This window comes from Balearica regulorum, chromosome 5 (genome assembly GCF_011004875.1).
Source record: "Balearica regulorum gibbericeps isolate bBalReg1 chromosome 5, bBalReg1.pri, whole genome shotgun sequence".
Classification (NCBI taxonomy): domain Eukaryota; kingdom Metazoa; phylum Chordata; class Aves; order Gruiformes; family Gruidae; genus Balearica; species Balearica regulorum.
This window is the reverse complement of record NC_046188.1, coordinates 60,325,773-60,351,574: the sequence shown is the minus strand read 5'-3', so window position 1 is coordinate 60,351,574 and position 25,802 is coordinate 60,325,773. Positions and strand designations below refer to the sequence as shown.

The 25,802-nt window shown below is 39.5% G+C and overlaps 1 protein-coding gene across 7 annotated transcripts in view; it reads right to left on the bottom strand.

Moving 5' to 3' along the window:
* Positions 1-25,802, bottom strand: part of MICAL2 (microtubule associated monooxygenase, calponin and LIM domain containing 2) — a 132,430-nt gene that overhangs the window by 69,671 nt on the left and 36,957 nt on the right. For all 7 annotated transcript variants that reach the window (XM_075755186.1, XM_075755188.1, XM_075755189.1 and 4 more), the window contains exons 3-16: positions 18,548-18,755; positions 17,771-17,887; positions 16,588-16,689; positions 14,621-14,776; positions 13,572-13,672; positions 11,617-11,874; positions 10,718-10,833; positions 9,381-9,507; positions 9,093-9,183; positions 8,850-8,997; positions 6,446-6,645; positions 5,828-5,937; positions 1,511-1,582; positions 776-925 (exon numbers count right to left, since the gene is read on the bottom strand). In XM_075755186.1, the coding sequence (XP_075611301.1) occupies positions 776-925; positions 1,511-1,582; positions 5,828-5,937; positions 6,446-6,645; positions 8,850-8,997; positions 9,093-9,183; positions 9,381-9,507; positions 10,718-10,833; positions 11,617-11,874; positions 13,572-13,672; positions 14,621-14,776; positions 16,588-16,689; positions 17,771-17,887; positions 18,548-18,755 (1,956 nt within the window). The remainder of the gene's footprint in view (positions 1-775; positions 926-1,510; positions 1,583-5,827; positions 5,938-6,445; positions 6,646-8,849; positions 8,998-9,092; positions 9,184-9,380; positions 9,508-10,717; positions 10,834-11,616; positions 11,875-13,571; positions 13,673-14,620; positions 14,777-16,587; positions 16,690-17,770; positions 17,888-18,547; positions 18,756-25,802) is intronic.

Genomic DNA, 25,802 nt, shown 5'->3' with positions numbered 1-25,802 from the left:
GGAAGACTTAAATATGTATGGAAGACTTAAATATGTAAAATAAAAACATGGATACAAGCACAAAGAATTAAGAAAGCCACCACCCTTGACAGAACCTCAACACCTTGCTCATCCTTCCTTCAGATCTTTTAGGTGACGGATCCAAACTCAGCTGACTCAAACCATCTCACTGGCTAAAGCATGATTTTGAGCGTATCATCCCTACCTTGACAGCATGAGATTATTTTTAAACCACCACCAGTCACACTAACAACAAACCATGAAAATGCTGTGGAACATACAAATATATTCCATTATGCCTACTTGAGCAATGGAAATGGCAGTCGGACACATCTTGCAAAAGATTAGGTTCCCTTCTCATGCTTTCTAAATTTCCACAAAGATTCCACTGGATATGTAGTGTACTTTATTCATAGAATATAGGGGAAGAAAGTCCTTGCGCTATAACATATGTGGCCAGCTTAGACTTCCACACAAAGCAAAAATTCTACAGACTGGCTTACAAGATATTTCTAGACATTGCAACTCCAGTACATTTTATTAATATAATAGATATTAATACATTATATTAATATGCATTAGTCAGTCTATTTAGTCATATTTGTTCACTAAGTATTGAGAGGCATACCTTTAATTTGCACAAAGCGTAAAAGAAGACAACCCACTTCAAAACACGTAACAGATCAATTTTTTCTCTTTGAAATCTGCATTGCATTCACAAGGAGGGACTATCATTTAATTTCAGAGATTACCTTTACGTTCATCCATGACCTACCTGCCTCCGAAGAATTGTATTTGGAGCATTCTCTTCAAACTTTGCCAACAGTTGAGTTGCCATTGATTTAACTTTATTCTGGTTCATTCCTTCTCTGCCATCATTCTGTTCTTTCCCAGCATTTGCCCCTTGGCTTGAAAAGCCTGAAGCCTGCAAAGAAACAACAAACTATGTTTTTCTCAAGTTGACCTACAACGCTCATGAAGGGAGAAAAGGAGCAAAGGGTGAAAGGAAATACAGTCTATGGTTTATTAAAAATGACACTGTTTAGCATGAAATGACACTGTTTAGCATGCAAATGTCACAAAAAAAAAATTTTCTTTGGTCCCAGAGTACACTAAAAAGGGAACATTAATCAGTGTTGGTGACGATAAAGCAGAGTCAGAAAGATAACTAATCAGAGGCTGGGCACCAAGCTGCAAACTCTTCAAACAAAAATTTGTTTAAACAACTGAGTTGGGAAAAGGAAAAAAAAAAAAACCAGACCCCAGTACCTTAAATGTTCTTGGGTCAGAAAGAAGACTAGCGCAATTTAGGTAATGCTCTCCTCCTACCAAATGATTTAAATAAATTTAGTTGTTCCTTAGTGTATAAATTCAAGGTTTTAAGGGGAGATGCTTTTTTGTTCCCATCAAGCACAAGATGTCAAGCCCTGCCTCCCCCAATTCCTGCTGCTTCCTCAGCTCTGGTGCTCATCAAGGAGCTGGGTATGTGTGGGTATGACTGAACACCAACCTCCTCGAAGACACCAAAAAGACCTTTTCGACGTCTTTTGTTAGTCTCATTTTCTTCCGTTTTCCCTTCAACCTGAAACGGGAAAGCCAAAACAAGTTCTGTGGATTACTGCAGCAGTTACCAAATTCACCCAAGCAGTTCCTCGCAGGATATTAACTTCCATAACCAGGCAAGTGTGGTCTGGCCTGTGTTAAACAAGGCAAACACAGGTGAGCAATGCCGGCGTGCAGAGGTCCCCACTGCACTGGCACATCTCAATAGCTCCCCCAGCTCAGCAGGATCGTTCCTCGGAAGGATGGCCCTTGTGGCAGTCATCACCTACGTAAAAGCTGTCCTGTAAGCCCTGACTGGGAGCTCTCGCTGGACTCTGATGGGTGAAAATACATGCTTACACATTTCGTTGAACGCAGGCCCTACAACATCAGTGTTTACCTTTTCCTCTTAAAACTCTGAAGAGTTTATAATTCATAAAGTACTAGCACATCCTTGAAGAAAAAGGCATCACAGCATCAGTTATTCTGTGAATTTTAATCTAGACTACACTAGTTTCCAGATAAGTAATAAAATCCAGAAACCCCTCACTCTTTCACTATGACCTCCACATCTCTCTTAACCTAGATATCTGCATGCAGATCACGTGTTCATAGTGCAGACACATCTCTTTTTTTTGGAGAAATTATTGCTTGCCTTAAAGGTCTGTCTCCCTTGTAAGGTTCATCTCCCTGACTACGGCTTTACAGTACTTAAGCAACAAAAGTGTCTATTTTGTGCTCAAGCTATGCACATATTTAATTATTTTACTGAACTAGAAATTACACAAATAATAAATAATACTTCATGAACTTGCATGAACTTGCAAAATACTCAATGCTTAAAAATTTGAATCAGTTCTTATTCAATTCAGTATTGAAGATTTGGTACAATGGAAAATCTTTTTTGCCTAATAAATGTCACGTTAGGTTATACTTTATGAACAATAAACTACATTCCACTTATTTGCATTTGCCCATGCTGTAACATAGTGATTGCTCAGCCAACTTAAAATAAAGAGAGAAAGATCAAAGAATACAGGCTTCCTTTTTACATATACACTGTAATAAATCATTATGCAGTGAATAGAAGTAATCCCAAACAACTTCTGAGCAAACACCAGAAGAATCAGATGACAATATTTTGATTACTTTCTGTGCTTTGGTACATTGTCTTTCAAGCCCCAGCTCTCAGTAACCAAGCTTCACACTACCTATAGTCATTAGTCTACCAAAGAAGAGTGAACAACATAACAGCACAATGTATTCTGCCCAATAATCTGTACCACATAAAAGCAGAATTTGCCTAAGTGAATGGAGCAAACAAGATGTTGCCTTTCAAAAAACTTACATAAAGGATTTTCATTAACTTATTTACAAAGAAGTGCAAGACAAAGCAATTTAATTGCCTAGCACAACTTCGAGAAAAAGAACTGTGCCCTTTATTGTGTAAACACCTCCATTCATTTATTAGTCTGGAGCACAGGAAATCTCAGTTCCTCTCCAGCCGGGCTGACACTTGCAGGAGAATGGAAAACATTATCCAGCCCAGCAGACGTTGCCAGAACCGCCGCACCAGCTCCAGGCCCCCGCTTCCTGGTCTCTCAGAACCTGTGCCCAGATAAGGATCCCTCTTCCAGCCAAATCAAAGGACAAACTAGATGGTATGGAAAGTTTAGTAAGCGACACTGTTACCCTAGCTGGTTTTTGCCTCTGTGATACGCGAGTGCTCTCACTGTCATAACTTGATAATGCTCATCACTACTTTTTGCAGGGGGAAGAACCATAAAACTGAAGCCACAGCCAAACTGCTCAAGCAGTTGCTTTCCAAGGAGCTTCCTTTCCCAGCTAGTTTCACATGGTTATGGTACTCGCAAATGTGTCCTAAGCAGAGTACAGTGGTTTTTGCCAAGTTCCATGCCCCATCTATGACAAGCCTGCAAAGCCTCATACAAAATAAGGTCTTGACAGTCCTGCTCCCCAAGCTGATTTGGAAAATATCACTTCCACTCTCCTTTCAAATGAGCCCGTCATGTGAAATCACAGGGGCCCATCAAGCAAATCACCTTGTGCTTTCATGTACTGCCAAGAACTATACCTCCTGTTATGACAGAAGGATTGTTTCATGACAGGAGGTTAGTCAGAGGGCTGTACGGCTTAGTAATGCAAAGCTCTCCCAACTACTAAAAGTCCATTTATTTCTGCAAATAACTTATGGAAAAACAACAACATTTTGGTCATGAAAAAGGTTTTTCTTCTAAAGAAGTCACCCACAAGAAAAAGCAATGTTTATTTTGCCTGTTTGGTTTCTCACTGCTTGGTTAGCTGGGAAACATGTCACTTGGTTTTGTGTACATGTGGGTGGCAGGGAAAAGTTATTTCCTAACAAGGATATATGAAGTTACTGGGCAACTGACTGTGCACAGGTTTTGAAAATGTATTTGTGGATGGAAAATATTCAAGTCAGTCAGTCAGTCTAGGAAATAACTGGAAATTCTGGAGTAATTCTTAAGGTGAAAAAAGAAAAAAAATAAAATCCACTTTTCTACCCAAACTTAGAAGATAGCAACAAATTCAAAAAGCAATATATTAAAATAGTGAGAAAAACAGTACGTGTACACTTGAACTTTTAATAAGGACACTGAATTCCAAAAAAAGTAGGAAATCTGTACTTTTGCAAGCAAAACTTAAAGTCTCTGCATAGCTGGAAATGAAACAATACAGTTAAGCATTAAGGAGGTCTGTTTTAAAAAATAGGAAAAAAAAAGAAAAACAAACAAAGAACTTGAGAAACATCATAGTCAATATACAGTTTTCTGGCTAGCCCAGGAAACTCAAAACGTGGAACGGTTTTGCATTAAGTTATGTTTCAGAAAATGCAGAAGTTAAATTCATTTTGGTAGATGCTGCTAACTTGTGCTGGTTAATCTGCAACAGTTGTACTTGAGACACTGCTGCCTCTGAGCCAGGTTGCGCAGGCACTCCCCATTTAAATAGAAGTTAAAATGAAGGTAGGCTTGGCTGTGAAAGCAAAGCCCCATCTCAATTCTCCTTTCAGAAGACAACCAAGTTAATGAATAGGCAGAAGGTGAAACAGTTTATTACTGAGTAATTTCATCATGTAACTTCGAAATTAAATTATATAAAACTTTTGAAGTTATAAACCACTCAGAAACACACAGACAATACTCTCACTGCACACAGTCCTATGTCAGATGGTCTTGGCTCAGGTCTCCATACCCCTTCCAGGCCCTGGAGTCTTCAATTGCAACATGTATGGGCATGAATGTGTTTTATACAGGGACATTAAACAGGGCATGTCAATAAGTTTTCATTAATAAGTGACCAAGAAAGAAAAGTATATGGGTATGACTAAGAGATCATTATCTCAGAGTCATGCTAGTCAACCTGCCCACTGTCACCGTTGCAGGCTTTATACATCTATGAGGGTTTGAAAGCTTCCTTCCAGAACCTCGACAGCATCCACAAACTGTTCAAATCACTGTTTTAGTTAAAAACCAGCACTCCCACCCAATCAACAAGCATTCTAGCATACCAGTGATTACTTGAAATTATATATAATATTATAGCTGCATATTTAACTCTAGGAATGCAGAACTACAGTACTATTTTTCTTAAAGGCAGAAATAGCCCAGAAAAATTCCAGACTTTCCCATCTCAAAAAAAAAAAAAAAAAAAAGCCAAACAAAAAAACCAAACAAAAAAGTCACCAGCAAAAATATAAAACTTAGCATCACATTGCACAAAACCTCCTAAAAACACCTTTTCAAAAATTTCCAAAAATAAAAGACAATACAGGTAACAGAGCCAGAATCTCAAATATTTCAAGATGAAAAAATCACAACTTATAAACACACCAAATAAAACATCCTCCTCTCCTCACTTTTACCTACACTAAAGACGACTGACACGGACAATGGATATGAATTCTTTCCAAGTACACCCAAATTCTCACTGTGATTTGACATTTTGCATTTAGAGAGAATGCCAAACTGGGACTATTATTAATGCTTCAGCAATTTGACACTGACAATGCTTCAGTTTTATCACTACAAACATCATAATGATTGAGTGTGTATGCGTGTGTTAGCTTTGTTTACTGTGAAATCTTCTTTTACTTTCTACTATGCTCAAAAAAAAAAAATCTCTTTCTACTGGTATTTTAATAGTAGGATATATATAAAACTCTTATTTCCAAGACTGATGGTGTATTTTCATAGTTTTAAAAGAGAAAGATTTATAGGGCAAGTCTTCCTTCACAACTTACCTTTGGTACTCGTTTTCTTGGTAAAGTTAAATTGATGTAATTATTAAAGATGAAGTTTGATGATTTTGCTGAACAAAGATCATTTTCTCCATTTTGCTTGTCCCCAGCACCTGTTAAAAAAACCAACTGCTTAAGATATTTATCCAGATTTGTTTTTTAAATACTTTGATTAAGCCAGAACTTAACAGTTGAGTGTTGGTAACAATTATGTATAAGAAACCCAGGCAAATAAAAGTAAATACATAAAATGTAGGGTGACTTTTTTAAAAAGGAAGAGAAACACCCAGGAATGAACATACTGCATGCAGTCATCCTTACCAGAGAATCACTCTAACAACCTGATATATGAACTTCATGATGTCAAGCAGCAGTTATCGAGCTGCTGCTGTTCTCTCAAACCACCAAGGACCCACAAAAAGTTGGTCCTCAATCAAGTTTCTCCCCCTTTCCTTTTTTAAGCCCAAGGTAACTATCACAGACAAGCAGGCACGCTCGCATGCCAGAACAGCTCAGCTGGGAAAGGACTCCGGGCTCAAGAGCAGTGCTCGTAAGCAGCCTGGATGAAGTGCTTCTGCTCCCAAATTCGCAAGAATTAGGAGCAGCTTGGGTTCAGCTTACCTACTGCCCGCAGAGGTGTGCCCCTGAACAGTTCGTAAAACTTGGAGAGGTACATGACCATGCTGAGCTTGTCGGGCTCCCCGGCTGACCCCACCTCCTTCCCTGTTGTCACAGGGGGGATCCCAAACTCCTGTTCAGCAACATCAAACGCCAACTGGTTGTTTTTGACAACGTCCTCTTCATTCAGAGCATCAAAGTCGCTGTGGGGACAACATGCTGGCATCAGTGGCGGTTTGCTCTCTGCCCCCCTCGGAAACAGGCAGTGCTCCCTTGCCCATCGGAGAGGTGCAGAATAGCACCACGAATGAGGGCACAGGCATATTTCACTGGCTCAAAGCTGGAGTCTACACAATGCCAAAGGTCAGAGTCTCATACAAATCCCATTATTACAAATCCTGGCTTTGCCAGAAATGCAATTTAGAAGCTATTTCACTGAACTGGATTTTGATGTAGTCCCATGAAAAAGGATTCCCTTATTGACGAAAAAATGCAATTCCTACTCAGAAGTGCTAAGAAACCTTTTTCCTCTCCAAATACAGCTGTACTACTACAGATTTCACCTGTTAGCAATTGACTTTTTAGTTTTGATTAGTTCTATAAATCATCAAAGCCATGAAGAGTAAATTTAGGGTAGCATTTTATGAAACAAATGCATTATATGTGTGCACACACACATGCACAGGCGCTACATTTCTTTTTAAGGTGTTACACACACAGTTTGAATGAGGACCTCCTGTCCATGTCATAATGTCATAACCAGATTTAGCAGTGCACTAAATAAGTCCATCACACATCTGGAACCGCGCTATCCATTCTCTAATCCATTTTCTATGGGACCTATTCTAAGACTCTGATCCCTTGAACAGCTTCCAAAATTCATGATTAAAATAAACATGTGAATAAATTACAAAGCTCTAAGCAGGGTAGTTTCTTCCTCCTCATAAGGAATGTGAGTTTTTGAACCCCCAAATAATTTCTCTCTCCCCCCACCCACACGCTCTGCCTATTTCTGGAGCCCAGGGGGCCGCAGGCAGCCCTCCACCCCAGCCCTGCCCGCAGCCCACAGGCAGCCGCCTCTCTTGCCTGCCTGGCTTTCACCTGGCCAAGTCCTTCAGCAGTCCCATTTAATACAAAAAGCCAACAAGATCCGAACACAATGTTAATTAAACAGCAGGAGGTCTGTTAGCTCAGGAAGATAAACCTATCAGCTTTCTCGAGAGAGCTGTGCTTAAAAGACATGCCTTTCACAGACAGCAAAGATTACTTTGCTTTCTACACTCTTTCTCCCCCCTTATATCCACAAAATCATCCATAATTCCCTTTTTTCTTTTTTTTTTTAAACTAACCCAAGACAAAATACATCTTATTCTTACAATGTTAGCTCTTCCTCTGGCAAAGCTGTACAAACAAGCACCCTGGGTATCGCTCCTATTTTTTCCAACTTATCACACCTCATAAAAAAGCTCAATCATTTCTTTCATTTATCCACAGTAAAAAGGAGTATGACAATAATTCATTCATGACTCCTAAGTCTGCGTAGGAAGCAAGAGAATGCATCTGCTGCATTTTGGAGATTGGTGAGAGGACAGAAGAGTCACCCCACCGCAGACTGCATCAAGCACGCCCAGTAACCCAATACCAGCAATTGCCATTTCCTGACACCCATTACGCACTGACTCTCTTGTATCTAACTGAGGAACGTTACAAAATACTCATACATGACATGTTGGGTCTCGTAGGGTTAGGACCCCAGAAACACTGTCAAAAGGGGAATGCTGGCTTACATTCAATCCCTAAAGCAGTTAATTTTCAAGGGCCAGCCCTTGTTGCATAGCCCATGTGCAAGGGCACCGTGCTCTTCTGGACAAAGAGTTGTGCAAAACCACTATCTCCCGTGCACCTCCATGGCTCAACACTTCCCTACATGACTGTCACAGCAACCACTACAACACACCGAGGATGGCTCCTTTAAGGCTCATCCAGGTATTTCTGTAACTCATGACAGTGCCATTATGGCTGCGGTTTTAAACATACATTAGAAACCTGTCTCCAGGGACCTGGGAACGCAACTCTCACATTCTCCAAGCGCTGCAATTTTTGTTTTAAATAGCTATGTGACTCCCAGAAACACAATCATAAGTCATAAGGTTCAAAGCCTTCCTAGCTCTTTGAAAGCATATATATTTTGTTTTAAATGGCATACAAGGACATACAGAAAAAAACAAAGCAAAACCAGCCCCACCCTTTTCATTCCCCAAACCTGGCAATGGTGTGCACCTTCTTGCAACAACCAGCAACAGAAGGAGACTGTAGACTATCAGTGTTGTTCTAGTTGGAGTTACACTACACTTTGGTAAATGCTTAATATATCCTACACTCAACAAGCTCTACAGATGTCACTTACATGAGGTCAGGTCTGAAGCGATGGATAATTGCACACAATGCAAGGCCACTTTTCCAGGAGGTAGTCAGGTCTGTGACATTAACGTTACGGTACCCTTCTGTTTGTTTCTGACACCAGGTCAAAAGCTTGTTAGGTCGAATATCTGACTCTGCAGTTACAGTGGAGAGCAAACGTTTCGATTAGTTTTTGTATGCTCAGAAGGCTCCAAATATTAAGCCACAGCAAACATGAAATGTCACATACCATGTCTGGAGAGATTCACTGATCTTCTAATAGAGCTTACTCTTTCAAGAGGACATTGTTGTAACTCATTGGTAACATATAACTGTCTCACCTACAAGTAAAAGCAATTGGCAGCATAATGTTAGAATTGCTTGGAGAGGAAAAAGAGTTTTCTTTCTATGTTAACTTTATCAACAGCTAGATCTAAATTAAGGAGCTTCTTGAAGATTTTGTTTATGCAGTACTTGTGGCCCTATTTCTCCTGGACAAAAGCTGAACTGTGATTTCACAAGCAACCCTTTTAAATACCTGGTGAGGTCGAACACAGCTTGAGTTCAAGTTTGGGTATCTTGTTCCTGGGTCAATAGTATATTGGTCAAAGTTCTTGTTAATATTTTCAGGGGTAGTCTGAGGCAAGAGTCGATAAATGCTCTCCCTTACAGAGAAAAAAAGACGCAAGAGATATTGATTAAAATAAATATTATATAAAGAGTATTTTATTTTTTTGCAGCTACCTGCACCTTGTTTTGATTCTGCCAGGACAAGTGTTATGCACCAAATGCATCCATCTCATTTCTTATCCCCACTCAGCAGAAGGATGCCAGACAGAAAAAGGACAAGACAGACTCTTAGAACATATGCCCGTATTTTCCTGAGGCAGGAAGCGAGCAAGAAAAAGAAGAAGAAAAAAAAAAAAGGGGTTACATCATTCAGTCATCTGGTTTTGCTTTAACCTCCACCCTGAGTAACTTCTTTACCACATAACAGCACTAAATCCCGTCATTCTGCAATTCCTATAACCACCACAGCCTTTTTTATTATGCTGTTCAATTTTCCATTTGGGACTATGCCGTGTTTGAGTCATCCCACAGGCTTCTATCTTAAAACTTCTCAAAGCACTGTGCTCAGTAATGCTTCTACTTGGATTACCACAATGATGACTGTTTCTATTATGTATCTGCCCCAAAACAGCCTGGGCAGCTGTAGCCGAGCAGAGCAGTTGCCATCAAGACCAAAGTCAGCAACTTCAACCATCAGACCATGGCGACACCAGGATCGCTGGTGTACTTAACAACAGATTTTTTGCTCTGGTCAAAAAGACATTACATAAAGCAGCTTATGATGCAGTATTGTAGCAATTCTCCTTTGCCATACATTTATCAGTCTAAATACAGGGCATCAGGGCTACTAAGCTAAAATGCAGAGTTAAAATCACAGATACCAACTATAAAAGCTGTTAGTGTTAAAGTCATTATTTAGACTTGTTTCAGGATTTTAATTTTTTTTAATTAAAAAAACAGGTGCTGAGATCGTTGACGCATTGGTCTTTTGACACAAGGTATCTTTAGGTTATTTCCTTGAGGATCACACTTAATTCTAGTCATTAAGTGACTTACATTAGTGATTTAAACCCATGTCATGCATACTGCTGGATCTCTGTATTAGTGTGCAGAAGCTTATAGAGCAATGGCCTACTGCTATTGTAAATTGTTCAGTAACCTGAAGGAATGGATAATTTCAACCCAATGCCATTGCAGCAAAGAAGAATATTTCTCCTGTTGGCATTCTGAATTCCACTGCCTTCTACCAATACTGCAACTCTTTAAAACACTGGAAACGATGGAGAAGACAAAAACAACACTCACCGTTCAGCAAGGATTTCTAATGGGGGTTTTCCTTGAGCCCAGCTCCGCACCATCCATGCAGTATCAAAAGCAGCTAAGAAGCCTCTTGCACAGCCAGTACCCATTGGCCAGAAGGGCTGTAAGAAGCATTTACATTTTAATCCCTTGTATTTCTTAAGGTCTTATTACAAAAGTAACTTGCAATGTGAATTTGTAGTCTAGGGTTTCATACTGTAAAAAGTAGCCCAGAAAGAGTTAAAACATAGCCAACTCTTGCAGTTTTTAGACGTTTCTCTCCTCCAAGTCTTAGGTAATGAAAAAGACTGCTTTCACTTTTTCTTAACTTCTGTATTTAAAAACAAATTCGCTTAACCTCAAAAGGTAAAGGCTGAGGAAAAAAAGACTCAATACTCAAAAATTAGTCAAGGAAAAAAGGGGGGAAAAGATGCCTTCCTTCTCATCTCCTAATTTTGCTTTAGACTGATCTTTTCAAATGCTTTGGGCTGTCAGTATGAGTTTAAAAAAATAAATTAGTTGCAACATACACTTTTTACTTCAGAAAGAGAAAAAGAGAACATATTAAGGCAAAAAGACTGCAATAAAAATTTGGACCAAGTTTTTCTCTATGATGGAAGTCAGGAAAATTATGCCATGCACCCAAGCTGAGGACACGCAGCTCACTGTTTTTAGACAGAAATACAACTACATAACAAGATCTCAGCCAGAGACTGCCAGCCAAGCATTAGTTATGACATAAACTATAGCATTAAGAAAAAAAAAAAGGATTAAAAAAAACTATTCCAAAGAAGGTACCATTATTTCAGGACATGTAAGAGAAGACAGTTTGGTTTAGAGGGTGGATTGAATAGCTGGATTAAGGAAATAAAAAAAGACTACTTGGAAGACACTCCAAGATATACCTCAAGCAAACTATCTCCAACAAGCGCCACCAGGAGCTGATGCCTGTGCCTCTCTCTCACTAGCGCAGCATTTTCAGATGCATACATGGAAGTAAAATCAAACATCGCTACATCTGGTTGCCCATAGTGATTAATTGCAAAATCCAAGGAAGGCAGCTGGTAATTGGTTGCAAAGTCAGCAGCTTCTCTGGCATAGGACAGCAAATTGCCCTGGTTCACGTTTTCCCCACAGAGGAGCAGCTCAGTATCAATATAGTCCTGCAAGGAGAGAAGCATACACGATTAGATACTCCAACTATTTTCTCTGTATCGGAACGTTGCAGTCTCATAGCATCAGAGGGGCAACTACACATCTCACAGCATAAAGAACCGAGCGAGATTTGTCATCTCCTCCAAAAAGTTAATACACAAACATAGGTTACTGTACTGCCTTAAACAGGAATTCTCTATGCCAACACTGAATAAGCAGCTTTATTTGCAATAGAATATTATAGTGCCTCCCAGTTCCTCAGTTGTATTATTTTCATAACATTATTTCCCTCCCACCAAAAGATGATATCATCATCACTGCAATGCTCTTCTGCACGCGGGCACCCCACACCTGAATCCACACGAGAGCAGAAATACCGATGTACCAATGACATAACATGTGAGTCTCAGGCAGAAAGTTTGACTTAACAACTCAGTAACGACACATTCAAACTTGGATTGTAGAAGCTTTTCTGTTGTCCTGTTTTGGGCTGGGTAGGTTTTTTTGGTTTTGGGGTTTTTTTTTTGGCCAATGTGGTGAAGGACCCTGCCTTTACAGGTCATCCTACTTAAAGACAGTGATTATTAATAAGGCAGTTTCTATTTACAGCTTAATCGCGGATGAGACCCCTAATCGCGGGGATGATACCACAGAACCGCTATTAGCCCAGTTGTTTTAGACAGACTGTTGGGGTTTTTTTCCACTCAAACCGGAGCAGGTCAGGGAAACAGCTCTGACGGGCCACAGCCGCTGCTCCTCTTCTCCAAACTCCCCACAGATCTCCTGGGACTGCCCCCACCTACAACCCCAACCCCTCAACCCCCAGGGTCCACCTCACACTTCCCCAACACACTGCTGGGAGCTGCCGCCCTTCCCCTCTCCCGCCCCAGCTAGGCGAGGCCAGCTGCTCTGCCATGGGAGCCCCTGTCCTCCAAGAGGGCTGGAAATGGTGGCACTGAGCTTAGCGGTCCCACCAGAAAGCCAAGAAGCTGCCTGATAGCTCCACACAAGTACTTCCTTCGGGAAATTATACTCGACTGTTTTGGCACTGTCTTTCTCTGCAAGAAAAATTGACCTCTCTTGGATTTCCAGGAAAAGAAATTTAAATGATGCCAAAACACTTTCTAGAAACAAAAGAAAACAAACCCTCACATCTTACAGATGAAGGAGGGAAAAGGGGGAAAAATAAAAAGGGGGGGAGGGGAGGAAAAAAAAAAAGACCTCAAAGTCCCAGAAGTACCTTTGAAAGTTCAGGCCATCATGTTTATAGCCTCCTTCTATCACATTTCACTCACTTTTGAGAATTTGCAATTTAGCCTGGGGTAGGTTTTAACACTTCCCTATTTGCCTGATAAAACTAGATATAGCTGTGCTAAGTCCTCCTTTAAATAAATGAGGTTTGTATTTTTCTGGTGTCATGACCACACCACGCATTTCCAAGGTGAGTCAATATCCCATTTCAGACAGTTTCAGAACAGACAAATTTAAGAAGTATTGTTTTCAGTTCTCTGCAGAAACTTTGTGCTGACTGGAAGGAAAAACAAACAAAAGAGTCATAGTAAGATCTAAGTGATCTGAGCTTTAATGAAGTGATCTAGTAAGTCTATAAACACCCTCTATAACATGCAACAACGTTTATGCAGATATTCACACTTATTCTTTGCCAAGTAAATAAAATAGGGTTTTAGCCAGCATTTTTACATACATTAATAATCACTCCTTTGTCCAGAAGACTCTGCTTTTTTGCTGTCATCACAAAATAATGAGTGCTATCTTTATAGTAAACAATATTCTCCAGGTCAATTCCTGAAAAGAGATAATACATTTGTTACGTAGTATAGTGCATTGTCTGTGTCATTGACTAACAACACGCAACTGATCCCCACAGGTGTGTTTCCTTCGTGGGACACATTCACTTCCCCAGCTGGATGAAGCATTAGTGGTCAAGATACTCTAAATCAAAACAAAACAAGAGAGGAGATCAGCTTTACCCCACAAGAGTTTGTCTCAGCATCATTTAAAGTTTTTTAGCATCCTTTTAGGGAACAGCCAGAACATTAAGGCTGTAGTTACCTGAGGTAGAAAACAGGAGCCAAAGGAACAAAGTGCTTTTTAGGTTGCTAGGGCTCTGGCATTGGGTCTAACCAGGATTTTTGGTTTCTATTGTAATAATAATTTTTTAAAAAATAGCTGTAAATCAAGAATGGAATTGCTTGTACTGACAGTGGATGCAACTATTGTGAAACCCCTTTTCATACAGATGTATTTCATGGTTTATATTTGAAGTATTTATGGCAGATTCCTGTCTAGTTCTTTTCAGTTTATCAGACCTACACATCAAAAAGCAAGAATAAACTCCTCTCAAAGGCAGAGCCTTTTTCACAGGGTTTAAGCTGTTCAGTATGTGAACAGAGACAAACAAAACAAACCATGTCTTAAGGGAAATCTCTGGGCACTGAAAATGCTCTTCTAAATTTGTTCAACATAGCAGACATTTTTACAGTTGAGAAAAATTTAAACATTAAAACAAGCTATGATGGGGCAACACCCAAGCTAAAAAAATAATCTCACTGTACCATAAATGGACAGCCCCATCTGCAAGATTCTGACATCAACAGCATTTTATCACTTGTTTTTTTTTTAATACAACATATTTAAACTGATGTTAGTAAGAATAGGAGGGTGGCCTGGCAGATACAGAGCTCTTCTACTGCCTCTTGTATTTGGTTGTGGAAAAAATGAGGATGCACCCACCCGTTTCCTCTTTAAGATCCTGGAAGAACTTCTGATTGAAGATGAAAGCAACACCGCTAATTTCTTCTACCTTGGCTTCTGCAGTTGTATTTCTGTTTATAAAATTGGCAGTGATAGCTATAGCCAGCTTTCCACGAAACTCCTTCCTCCTGAAACCTGGTAAGCAAAGAAAAGAATTAAAAACACTGGAAACTTCACACTGGACTTTCAGGGAGGGTCAGCTCAAGGCAGCTCGGTCCCTTTCCTACATCTAGTCCTACACTTCATCAAACAACACACCATCAGCAGATTCTGTCATTCCTCCAAAATTCCCTGAATGCAAAGAGCCTTTTCCTTCTATTCCCAGTTGCAAAATTGGAGCTGTACTGCATTCAAGATAAAGTCTCAATTTAAAAAAAAAAAAGTCTGGAAGGGAACTACAGGAAGAAGCTGAACATGGGAAGAATTTAAGGACAAATGATGACTAAAGAAAAACAGACTGGAAATAAAGCAGATCAAATTTAATGGAAGGAAACATTTTTAACATGCTAAATATCAAATAAGATTTTTGTTATGTAGGTGGTAAAACATGCAAAAGATCAGTCAAAATTAGCAGGGAGAGATCTGAAAAATAGAAACCTCTGTAACAGTGCTTAAGTGCACACACTACCAGCTAATTAGGTTTTTCAAAGATATTAGGGGTTGAAAAAATTCAGTGGCTCAACTGTTAGATTTCCAAGGTGAGCCTGTCTGGGAAGTTACTTGCTCTCTCACTCAATCTTAGCTTCCTCATTTCACAAACAAACCCCACTAAGCCACAATCTTGCAATCACACCTTTAAGTTTTTCCCTCTGCTTGTTTCCCTTAAGTAAATTCTGAAGTAGGACAGAGGGTCCTTGGAGTATTTTTAGCAAGTTACAGATGACTTTTCAGAGAATACATGTATTTTCTAAGAAGAAATAAATCAGCTATCAATTTTTGTCTCTGTGCTTCTTGATATTCTCTCATTATTTTATTGGGATAAATTTAATATGACAATACCAGCTTCCATATGTAAACAATCTTCAGTGCTCCAAATAGTCCCTTAGATTCTGGGAATACTACGATAACCATTACCTTCTCAATAATCTGCAGCTGAGGTAAGAATAATTTCGTTTTGCTGATATCTGACTATTTAAACAGTCTTTCATGGGAGACAGCTGGACATTAGTGTGGGTAAATTTCTAATACAGTATTATAAGGAATGAACTCTAAGCATGTTGTGGTTGGCAGATATAAGAATAACCAGACAAACTACGAAGCTAATAAAAAAAAAATAGTGTACCTAGTGAACTGAAACTTAACATGGATATAATTAAAGCTACAAGGGGAATATATAATTAACACGTTTGTTAATGTGATATAGGAGCAGCTTAGCCAGTCTCGGTAAGGCAGACAGCTCAGGAGGTCTGAATTCTCAGCAGTGGCTCAAGTTCATGAAACATTTCCCTCTCTTCACCCATTACCTTAGAGTTATTTATTATCTTTTGGTATCCAGAGTAACTGGTTCTGAAGTTAAATCACCTCTATAAAGAAGTGATACCTCTGATGTCTTCATTAAATACCTGGCAGTCATGTTTCGGTCATTAGTTCAAACATATAGTGCAAATTTACAGCACAATAGCAAAGACTATGCAATTCCTGACACGTATCTTGTCAGCCTCCTTAAAGTTAAATCATCATATAATTACTTAACCTTGAAGCAAGCCCAGTGGCATCATGATGCATTTCGTAGGCAATGCAGATAAACAGTGCTCAGAATCAGTAATGACATTAAATGTCTTTATTTTGAGCTACAACTTAACAAAAAAAGCAGAGGATACTACATAAAAATAGTTTCCACACAGACTGCAGTGGATTGAAAAGGTAGCCCATTGCTTTGTGTTCTCCTCTGACCTCCAAAATACCTAAAAGATCATTAATAAGGGTAAAAGCACACATTCACCTACCTTCTAATGTGTTCCTGCGGCCATCTGCACCAATAATAACATCAAATTCATACTCTGACAAAGGGTGATCCACGGGGAGAAATTCAGCCCTCCAACCTATCTCTAAAAACACAAAGAATAGTATTTATTCATTCTTCAGTCATACAATGGAGAAGTGCTTTCAGACTCTGAAGAAAGGGCATTAAGATAAATGGTCCATTTCTCATTCACACAGAGCTGAATTCTGCTACGTTCAGGCTATATTAACAAGGTGTCAAGCTCATAAACTGACAATAAAAAAAAAATGGAACCCTTCATTTGGATCACCTAATACACTAAACTTCCTCTCAGACCCACATCACAGAGTATGCTTAAGCACTTTGTTCTCGCAGAAATAGCCCCACAATGACCTCATCAGGACGGTACATATATGTGGTTGCAGCAAGGAAGGGTTGGGTATTAAAAGAAGAAACATAGCATTCAGTTGTCAATACTTTTGTCTTCTAAATAAAAATTAAACGGAAACATACTCGCAAAGCTAAATTTAATCTTTGCATTAACACAAAGCTGAATATGTGAAAATGTTTGTATTGTCCATACTTTAACTATTTAAAAAATATATTTATTCTACTGGCACTATATGACCATTTAAAGAGAGATAGTGCAGTATTTTAATTAAAGTAAAAATTTTAAATATTCTATTGCTGCTACACCCTAAATACTAATCTTAAAAAAAAATTAGAAAAAAAGAATGAGAAATCTTTCTCTATTTTGTTTAAAAATCTAGCATAAGATGGCTGATAAGACTGTGCATGCCAGTGGGAGTTATATCAAATCTGAAAGCAAAATGAGGCCCAGAGAGCTTAATTCATCCTCAATATTTATATTATCAATCAAAAATTGTTTTTGCAAGACGACACCAAAAAGCCACACCAGACTCCCTACACAGCCTGAAACGCGTGCCAGAAGGCATAGTGCAAAACTTCAACTTCTCAGACTGAGATCATATTTTAAGAATGATTAGTGCTCTGTCACAATGATACTTATTACGAATATGACTGCATATAGCAAACCTAGCTTAGTAAGTAGGGCAAAAGACTCCCACTTCTTTAAGCAGAGTTCAATTGCCTTGAATGATTTCAAATATAAGGCTTGACATAAAAAGAAGTTACTGTGTACAGAACCACGTGATGGTAAACAATACTTTGATTTTCTTGATCTTCAGGAGGTTCCAGGACTTTCACAAATTCTAGATTCACATGGATTTCAACTCCTAGTATAAGTGCAACTTTGAAGAGGATAAGTTGAAGTTGTCGAATACCTGTAGACAGCGAGTAACAAAGATATATTTAATATGGAAGCAAGCAGAGCTGCTACCAGCATGCCACTGAACTGATACGTGTTGTTAACACAAGCCTGCAGCATTATTATTTCCCATACTGTGACGAATGCAAATGTAGCAACCACCACAGGATGTTGTTCTCTTCCATCTCATTTTTCTCTTGCAGCACAATCTCGTAGGTGATAAAATTTATTTCAGTGATTCCCTTAGAATACTTTTTTTAGAGCTTTCCTTCTTAATGATATTTAAAGGATTTGCTAACCAATATGTTGATCATTTTAGGCCAGAAAATTTTACAGCCTACTTCCCTGTAAAATATCCCACTTTTACATATTTTCTCATTAGATTAAGGGCTGTGTCTACCTTTAACATACTAGAATGGATATCAATAGTTTTCATACTTCATAATAAAACCCTATTGTTTGATAGGCCCAGACTTACAAAAAAGCTGCTCCACAAGATCATCATTTGTTCAATTGCCATTTTGCTTAAATGAGACCATTTTTTCTCTGTGTGCATGCATGTGCTTGCGTATGTTTAAGGCAGACAAGCTTTCTGCTAAATCAAGAACGCCTCCATTAATCTTCCGATCCCTGTGCACCTCTTACCTGAAGAGTGCCCATGCCCTCAGATACTTACTGATGTGATCAATGGATCCAGCACAGAATTTTCCATAAAATTTCTTTGCTCCCAGTCCCCGGAGGTCGTGGATTGTAAATGGCCAGAGATGCAACACATTGTTTCTTGAAAAAGTATCCCGCTTTTCGACGACGACGACTTTGGCTCCCAGGAAGGCAAGTTCTATGGCAGTCCGCAAGCCACATGGGCCACCTCCGATAATTAAACACTACCAGAGAAAAGAAGGAACCTTACACAGGGTTGTGTATTGACTTCCACATAGTTTCTGACTTACTTTATTGGGATGACTTGATATTCAACCAGGCTTACGCTACTGAGAGTGTATTCAAGTCATCTATTCAAATTTTGTTCACATGTGGTGTTAAGTCAATTTATAAGAGGATAAACTGTACTTCATGCAGACATAACAAGCATCTGATAAAAAGAGGTAACAGAAGAAACAGCAAAAAGCCGAACGCTATTAAGCATCTGCTTGTACATTTCTAACTCACATTTAGTGTTTCAAGAAGTGCTTGCAGTGAACAGGATTATAGCTACATAAAAAGGAGGGGAAAGGAAATAAGCGGTCTTGGTGCACGCTATTTTTGTTTTAAAGAGGAAATCGGCGTACGTTTGCTAGGCTTGTTAGACAGATCTATAAGCTAGTAGTCTTACAGTATTAGTTACTCTCAAGCGAGAGCGTATCCTGAGTTAACGGCCGAGTTCACCCATTGCTGTAAAGCAGGGCACGCCAAGGGAAGTCAGCACACTTGTCCTGCTTCACCAGAGCTGGGGAACTCGGCCTGTCCTATTCCATTTCACCCAGTGGTCAACATCCTCACCTTCAGGTTAATCACATTTTAGAAGATTAAATCTAAGTTTGGGCATCCTCAGAAGAAGCCGGCTTCAGAAACAATTATGGAGAATTCTCACCCAAATTTTAGTTGACAGCTGTACGTTTTCACAGACTAACAAGCAAAGGATTTCCAGAAAGCAAACTAATTAAAACCCAAAGATATCTAATGCTTACATTTCCCTGACTGATTACTAAAAACTGATTAGGACCAGTCTTATAGCTGGACAACGTTGCTGTTCCACACAGCCCCCACAAAACCCATGCCACCAGTTCAAGCCCCGGGCTTGGGCAGGGAGAGACGAGGTGGGCTGGAGGGGAGAGCTCTGGCCGCGATGCCGAGCTGTGCCGCGTTACAAATCCAAACCCATTATCTCACAAGCCAGACATGCTCCTGTGCGTCCCGCACACATAGCCAGACAGTGATACAGTTTCAAAGCAAGCACGGACTGTATCTGGAGGCTCGCGGGATACGAGTCTGGTTCCTATTACATTTCAATTTTACGAAATAGAGTCATTTATTTATTTTGGTTTGTTCATCATTTGTTTTCAAATTTAACAACTTAAGCAAAAATTATCTGGTGCTGACTTTTGTCCAACCCAATCATAAAAGACAAAAATTTTTTTTTAAATTGAATACATAATTCAAATAAATTCCCACAGAAAGAAAAGCTCCTATGAGGTGCTTTTGCTTTGCTTTAGGCAAGTGTTTTGTTAACTAGATATATTCAATAAGTTAAAGTTAGGTTGTTGCATTAGCCACTTGGCTTTCTTCCTCCTAAAAGAACACATTCAATTCATAATTTCACAAGAACACTCCTCGCTGCATGCTAAATTTTAAGAAAATATCAACAGATGTAATTATATAAAGGAAGAAAATGGAGTGCAGATGTTATCCTGACTGAAGAGGATGACTGGTGGAGTCGGGGTCAGCTCTTTTCTGCACATGGCTGTTGTGATTAACATGGGAACTCGGAGCTCTGACAAGTAAGCGACTGCCTTCACAGCTACACTGTTTCCCAGTAATGTTTAGCAAGCAGTTAGAAACAGTTTACAAGTAAAGACCATACATGGTTTCATAAGGTGGGGTTGTTTTTTCGGCTAACAAACTGTATTATATATAAATAAATGCAACTTTAAAAAAAAAAAAAAAAAAAGCAGGCCTTTGAGATTTAGTCATAGTGGATCCTGCCAAGTAATAAAACCCACACAGAAAACTGTCAGTCCCTCCTGATGCTCTGCAACGTTAAAGTTTTAAAGAGGATTCTGCCCTGTCCCCTCCTCCTATCACCATTGACAAAGTATCTTCCTAATTGCCTAGAGACACTGTGAAAAATGGTTGTATATTTGCTATCATCCATGGTTACCTTCCATAAACACATTTATCTGTGTCCCAGAACTATTTGTTCTTTGATTTATTAAGGACGCTTCCTGCTGGTGTAGGACTTACTCTTGGCACTTTGTCATCTTTTTTGAAACTTCTAGGGTTAAAACCAGCACAAAACCCTTGCAAAGGTAATTCCTACGGTGTTTATGTTCCTACCTTTATTAAGTAAGGAAAGGGACCCTACCGCCGTCCTGTCCCTGCCCTCCCTCCCCACCTCTCTGCTTGCAAACCAAGTCACAGGAGAAACCTTCTTGTACTCAGCCTAGAACAAACCTTGAATGCCTTCCTATTTTCACCTCCTATTACCCCAGACTCCTGGCTTATCAGGGGCTGCTTTTAAAATTAATTTCTTGCAATTTAATGCAGATCACAATAACTGACATCACATAAGGAAGTCTTGAATAATCAATCCTGAAATCTAACAAACCGAGTTGGACAAACACCAAGGGTTTCTTGACATCCAGATCGCCATTCACAGCTCAACTGTCTTTTAATGGTGCCAGATCATCTCCTAAAAAGGTAAAGAGTAACTTGACTTTTCAAAGCATCTTCTGCAAATTAATCAAAGTAACAGTTACTGAAGGGGACTGACAAGGAGCTTTTGCATTCCTTGTTCAGGCTGGAAACGAAGGGAGAAAGACTTGTATAGATTACAGGGCAGCTTATCCAAGAATAAGATCACAACTAGACTTCTGTGCCCTGCCTGAAGAATCCGTATCACACGTTGGATGTTATATGCTGTTTTACTAGGAGAGTATACCATGGTAGTGCAAGATAGCAATACCGAGAGAAGGCATTTGTCTCAGTGAAAACCTCATACTCTAAAGGGCTGATCTTCTGCCTGCAATTGTATATAAATACGAGAAGCTTCATTAAATTTAATACGCTTCCCAAGAACAGGACCTATGTTACTACAAGACAGGAGCAGGGAAAGTAACAGAAAGAATAAATGAGGAGGGAGAAAACATCACAGTTTTGCATTCATGTGACAGATTAAAGCATGAGATTTTAAAATGCCAAGTTTCCTCCTTTAAGAAAATAATTTATCTTTGCACATATTTCATCCAAAGATCTTATAAATGCTTGAAATATTACGCACACATTCTCTAGAAGAGGAAATGCACACACAGAGAGGAAGCCACAAGAAGGACTCCCAACCTGGCCGCTCCCCGTCCCTCAGTGCAGCCCGGCACTGCGCCCACAAGTTCCCCAGCCAAGGGGGGAAAAGCCGGGCACCGCAAACGCCCTGCACCCAGAGAACGGCTTGCCCCGCATGGGCACACCTGCGCTCCATCACTTTGTCAGCAACAGGACCACGTGAGGTTACGTACATCAAATTTCCTGCACCAAACACCAGCTACGCAGTAACTGGCAGTACTGAAGAGACTGCCCATAAACACTCACTCCTATGAGCAACGGTCACCACGAGTACTTTTCACGAGAATTTTATGTGAACTAAATTCATCTACTCTTCTTGCAAATATACCAGATATGAATGATACTAATTACTGATTACGAGAAACACAACAATGAAAATTTTACACTTGCAATAGAAATTATCATAAATAGACACGCTGGTTTCAACTTCTGCAAGAGCATTTTTAGAATACCAGTTACAAAATTCCCATTGAGGAGAACTAATGCAAGTTTACAGGCCAGTGATAGTTGCCTAGTGACAAACTTAGGACTATTTCAATTTAAAATTATAAATGTTAAGTAAAGCATGGAAATTTTTGTACGTCAAAATAAAACACCAATAAGCCCGTGCATATTTTATAAAAGTTGTCTACTTAAGCTACTCAGTAAATACTATGTTTCTACGGTACTGTTAAAAAGTACTATAGTTTTCCCTAAAAGATAATTATTTGTTTGTGTATAAATCTTGTCTCACACGATAACCAAGCACACTACTCATTGCATTATTTATCTTCAGACTGAAATAGAGCAGAAACTTCATGTATGTTTTTCCTGGTACAATTAAAAGATATCAGAAAGTTTCACTGGTAATAATATAAACATACACAGCATTTGCTAAGTCTCATAACCTTGATTCCACTCCAAGGTCGATCTGAATGTAAGAGATGCCACTTTCTCTCTATCAGTATGTTTATTGAAAATCTCCAGAAGATGTTTCTATACTAAGAGCACTTACTGCTGAGCTAACTGGCAGCATAGGTTACCTCTCCAAAGTAGAATGACTTTTGGGCTGGGCAGAGGTTTTCAGCATGCTCTCCTGTATACAATGTACAAATATACGACTTACAAAATAGGAGGAGAGGAAAGGGAGAGAAGGATGCGAAGTGGAGGCCTCTTGCAATCCCTCCCATCCCCCACTATTAAATCTGCAGCCTGTGAATTCAGGCACCTATATCCCATTCTGGAAAAAACATACGCAGTTTAACAGCTGAGAATTCGCAGAACACCTCCATCGGTTTTCACACAGTAAAGTAAGCTTACAGAAACAACTGCGATGTTGAGAGAAAGATGGGAGAAAGCAAGAATACTAGCACTATGGTTCACAAAAAACAAAATAACATTCCACAATGACCTAGTCACAAAAATCTCATCCACGTTAGTAATTTAAAGGCAGAATCTACTCATTTACCTTGAAAAATGTAAAAAAAAAAAAAGTTAGCTCTCGGTATTTACGTGCTTACAGCCAAGGAATCTACTAGTTGGTAGCAGCATGTGGGTGGGGTATGTAACCAAACAGCATCTCTTTGTACAGACAGGAATCAACAAATCCCCTTGTAGCTCAATGTATGACACTCATCATCCAACTCTAAATCCCTCACTCGTCTCCTGCCCAAGGTACCCAACCATTAGTCCTGGAAAACAAAAGCGTGTTCAATTATGATCCACTCCCCATGTGTTCTTGGGATGCAGCTGGAAGTTACAATCACTCCAGGAATTCAAGTTTTTCTCATTTCTGCCTTTCAGTGGTTTGGGAGGTGAAAAAAAAGAGGAGATTAAATTTAGACTCCAACTCAACAGCAACTGGATAGACACAGAGACATCTTTCATTGCCCTAAGGCACGCCAAGTCAGAAGCACCACTTCTACTCTTCAGTGGAAATGCACACATATACTAGTGAAAAACTAGAGAGAAACATCTGCCTAGATTATTTAACTTCCTTAAGCTTATATGTCATATTTACCCAAATCACCACTTGGAAATCAAAACCTATAGGAACAGATCTTGCTGCTAGAAACAAGCACCAAGGGGTAGCTTTCCTCACGCACCTCGAAGCTGCTGCCTGGTGCTGGAGGTGCCTTCAGTGGCTGTGAGCCCCCCCCATGCAGTGATAGGAGGCTCTGCCTGTGCCCAGACAGCCTGCAGGACACAGAGGGACAGAATGCTTTGCCTTTCCAATGGCAAACTCTTCCATTGTCTGCTCTGGGCCTCAGGTGTGTTCCTTTCCGTAGCCACCAGATCTGGGACTTCACACCGGCCCTGGCCTTCATACAACATCCAAAGCAACTGGGATGCCCCAAGGATTAATTTGACTGACTCCACAGAATTACATCCTACATGGATTCGGGCAAGTGTTTATTCGTGATAGAGCTAAATGTGATGCAACATGAGATCGGCACAAAATGTAATGAAACAACACATTTTCTGGATCAGCAATGACTGTTTCCCTGGAAAGGCTCCAAAGAGAAACAGCTGCATAAGCAGCTAAGGCAGACAGCTACCAGAAGCTGCAGGGGGAAGCTCTCTCCACCACAACGCTTTTCACTTCATCCCCTTTACTAGACATGAAAATGCTTCTGGCAAAAATAGGACTGCTCAGTAGGACATTCCTGACTTACAGTTCACCTCGCATTTGTAGTCTAAGATTTTATCACATAAATTCATTGACAGCCACTGGATACAACAGCGCAGTCAAACGTATCCCGAATCCACTAAATAGTCAATACAGTTTTTAAAGTTTGAAACATTATAATTGAAGTCACTGAAAAATAAAATTCTGTCTGCCACTTCAGACAACATTAAAAATGTCAAGAGCTAAAGCTTTATTTAAAAAAAAGAATACAAAAAAGAAAAAAGGTCAATTTCATAATAGGCATGATATGTTTTGCCAATCCAAGATGCGAGTCTAATCTTGCTACAGCCCTGGTGTACCAAAGCACTTCAATATATGTTTGCTGCCCCAAACTCAACAACTCTACTCAGATACTCGCTGTTTCTCTAGACGAAGACCCCCATACAAAGTGCTTGCCATCTCCTTTTCAACAAATCAGCCCAGCCACTGGCACAAACCAAGGATGTGTCGCTATGAAATAGCTCGGTTACCAGACACATTGGAGCTATACGAGTATAGTGCTCTCTTGACAGTAACGTGCCCTGCATTGCATGAGATGCTTGTTACCTGTTGTCTGACTTGTTCAACGCTGCCATGCCTATACAACTGGTTTTACTAAAAGGCAACAGAACATGACCCTGTCAAGAACAGTGATGATAAAAGTAGCTAAATATGACAGTGATTCGGAAGGTGTCCACTTGACTACATACTTATATAGAAAAGGGACAGTGCTGACCTAAAACAAGAATTCTTTTCTTCATTTTTAGTAAGAGGCCAGATACCAAAACATATACCCCAAATTTCTGTGGTTAACAGATCTATATGACATGCAAATATTAGAAGGAAAAAAATAAATTAATTCTTCCATCCAAGGAAGGGGAAGGAGAAGGTATAGGAGCTAATTAAATTTGCCCTACAAAAATTAAATCTTTAAAAGCATATTTTCCTCTATTGACCTGTTTTATGAGCTCCTTATAAAATTAGTGAGGTTAAAAATGTTTCATTTGACAAAAATAATATTCAGTTAAATGTATTTTAATGAGAGATCCTAACTCTCCAAAGGGTTATGTGAACATTACTTAAATGCACTACAGATAGTTCCAGAATCTACCTTAAAATATTATTAAGACTAGCTGGATCTTGCTGAACGGACATTTTTTGAGAGTGAACACCACAAATACCACTGTTGGGGAAGTTCAAAGGCAGCTGGGAAATGCGAGGCTCACGCACC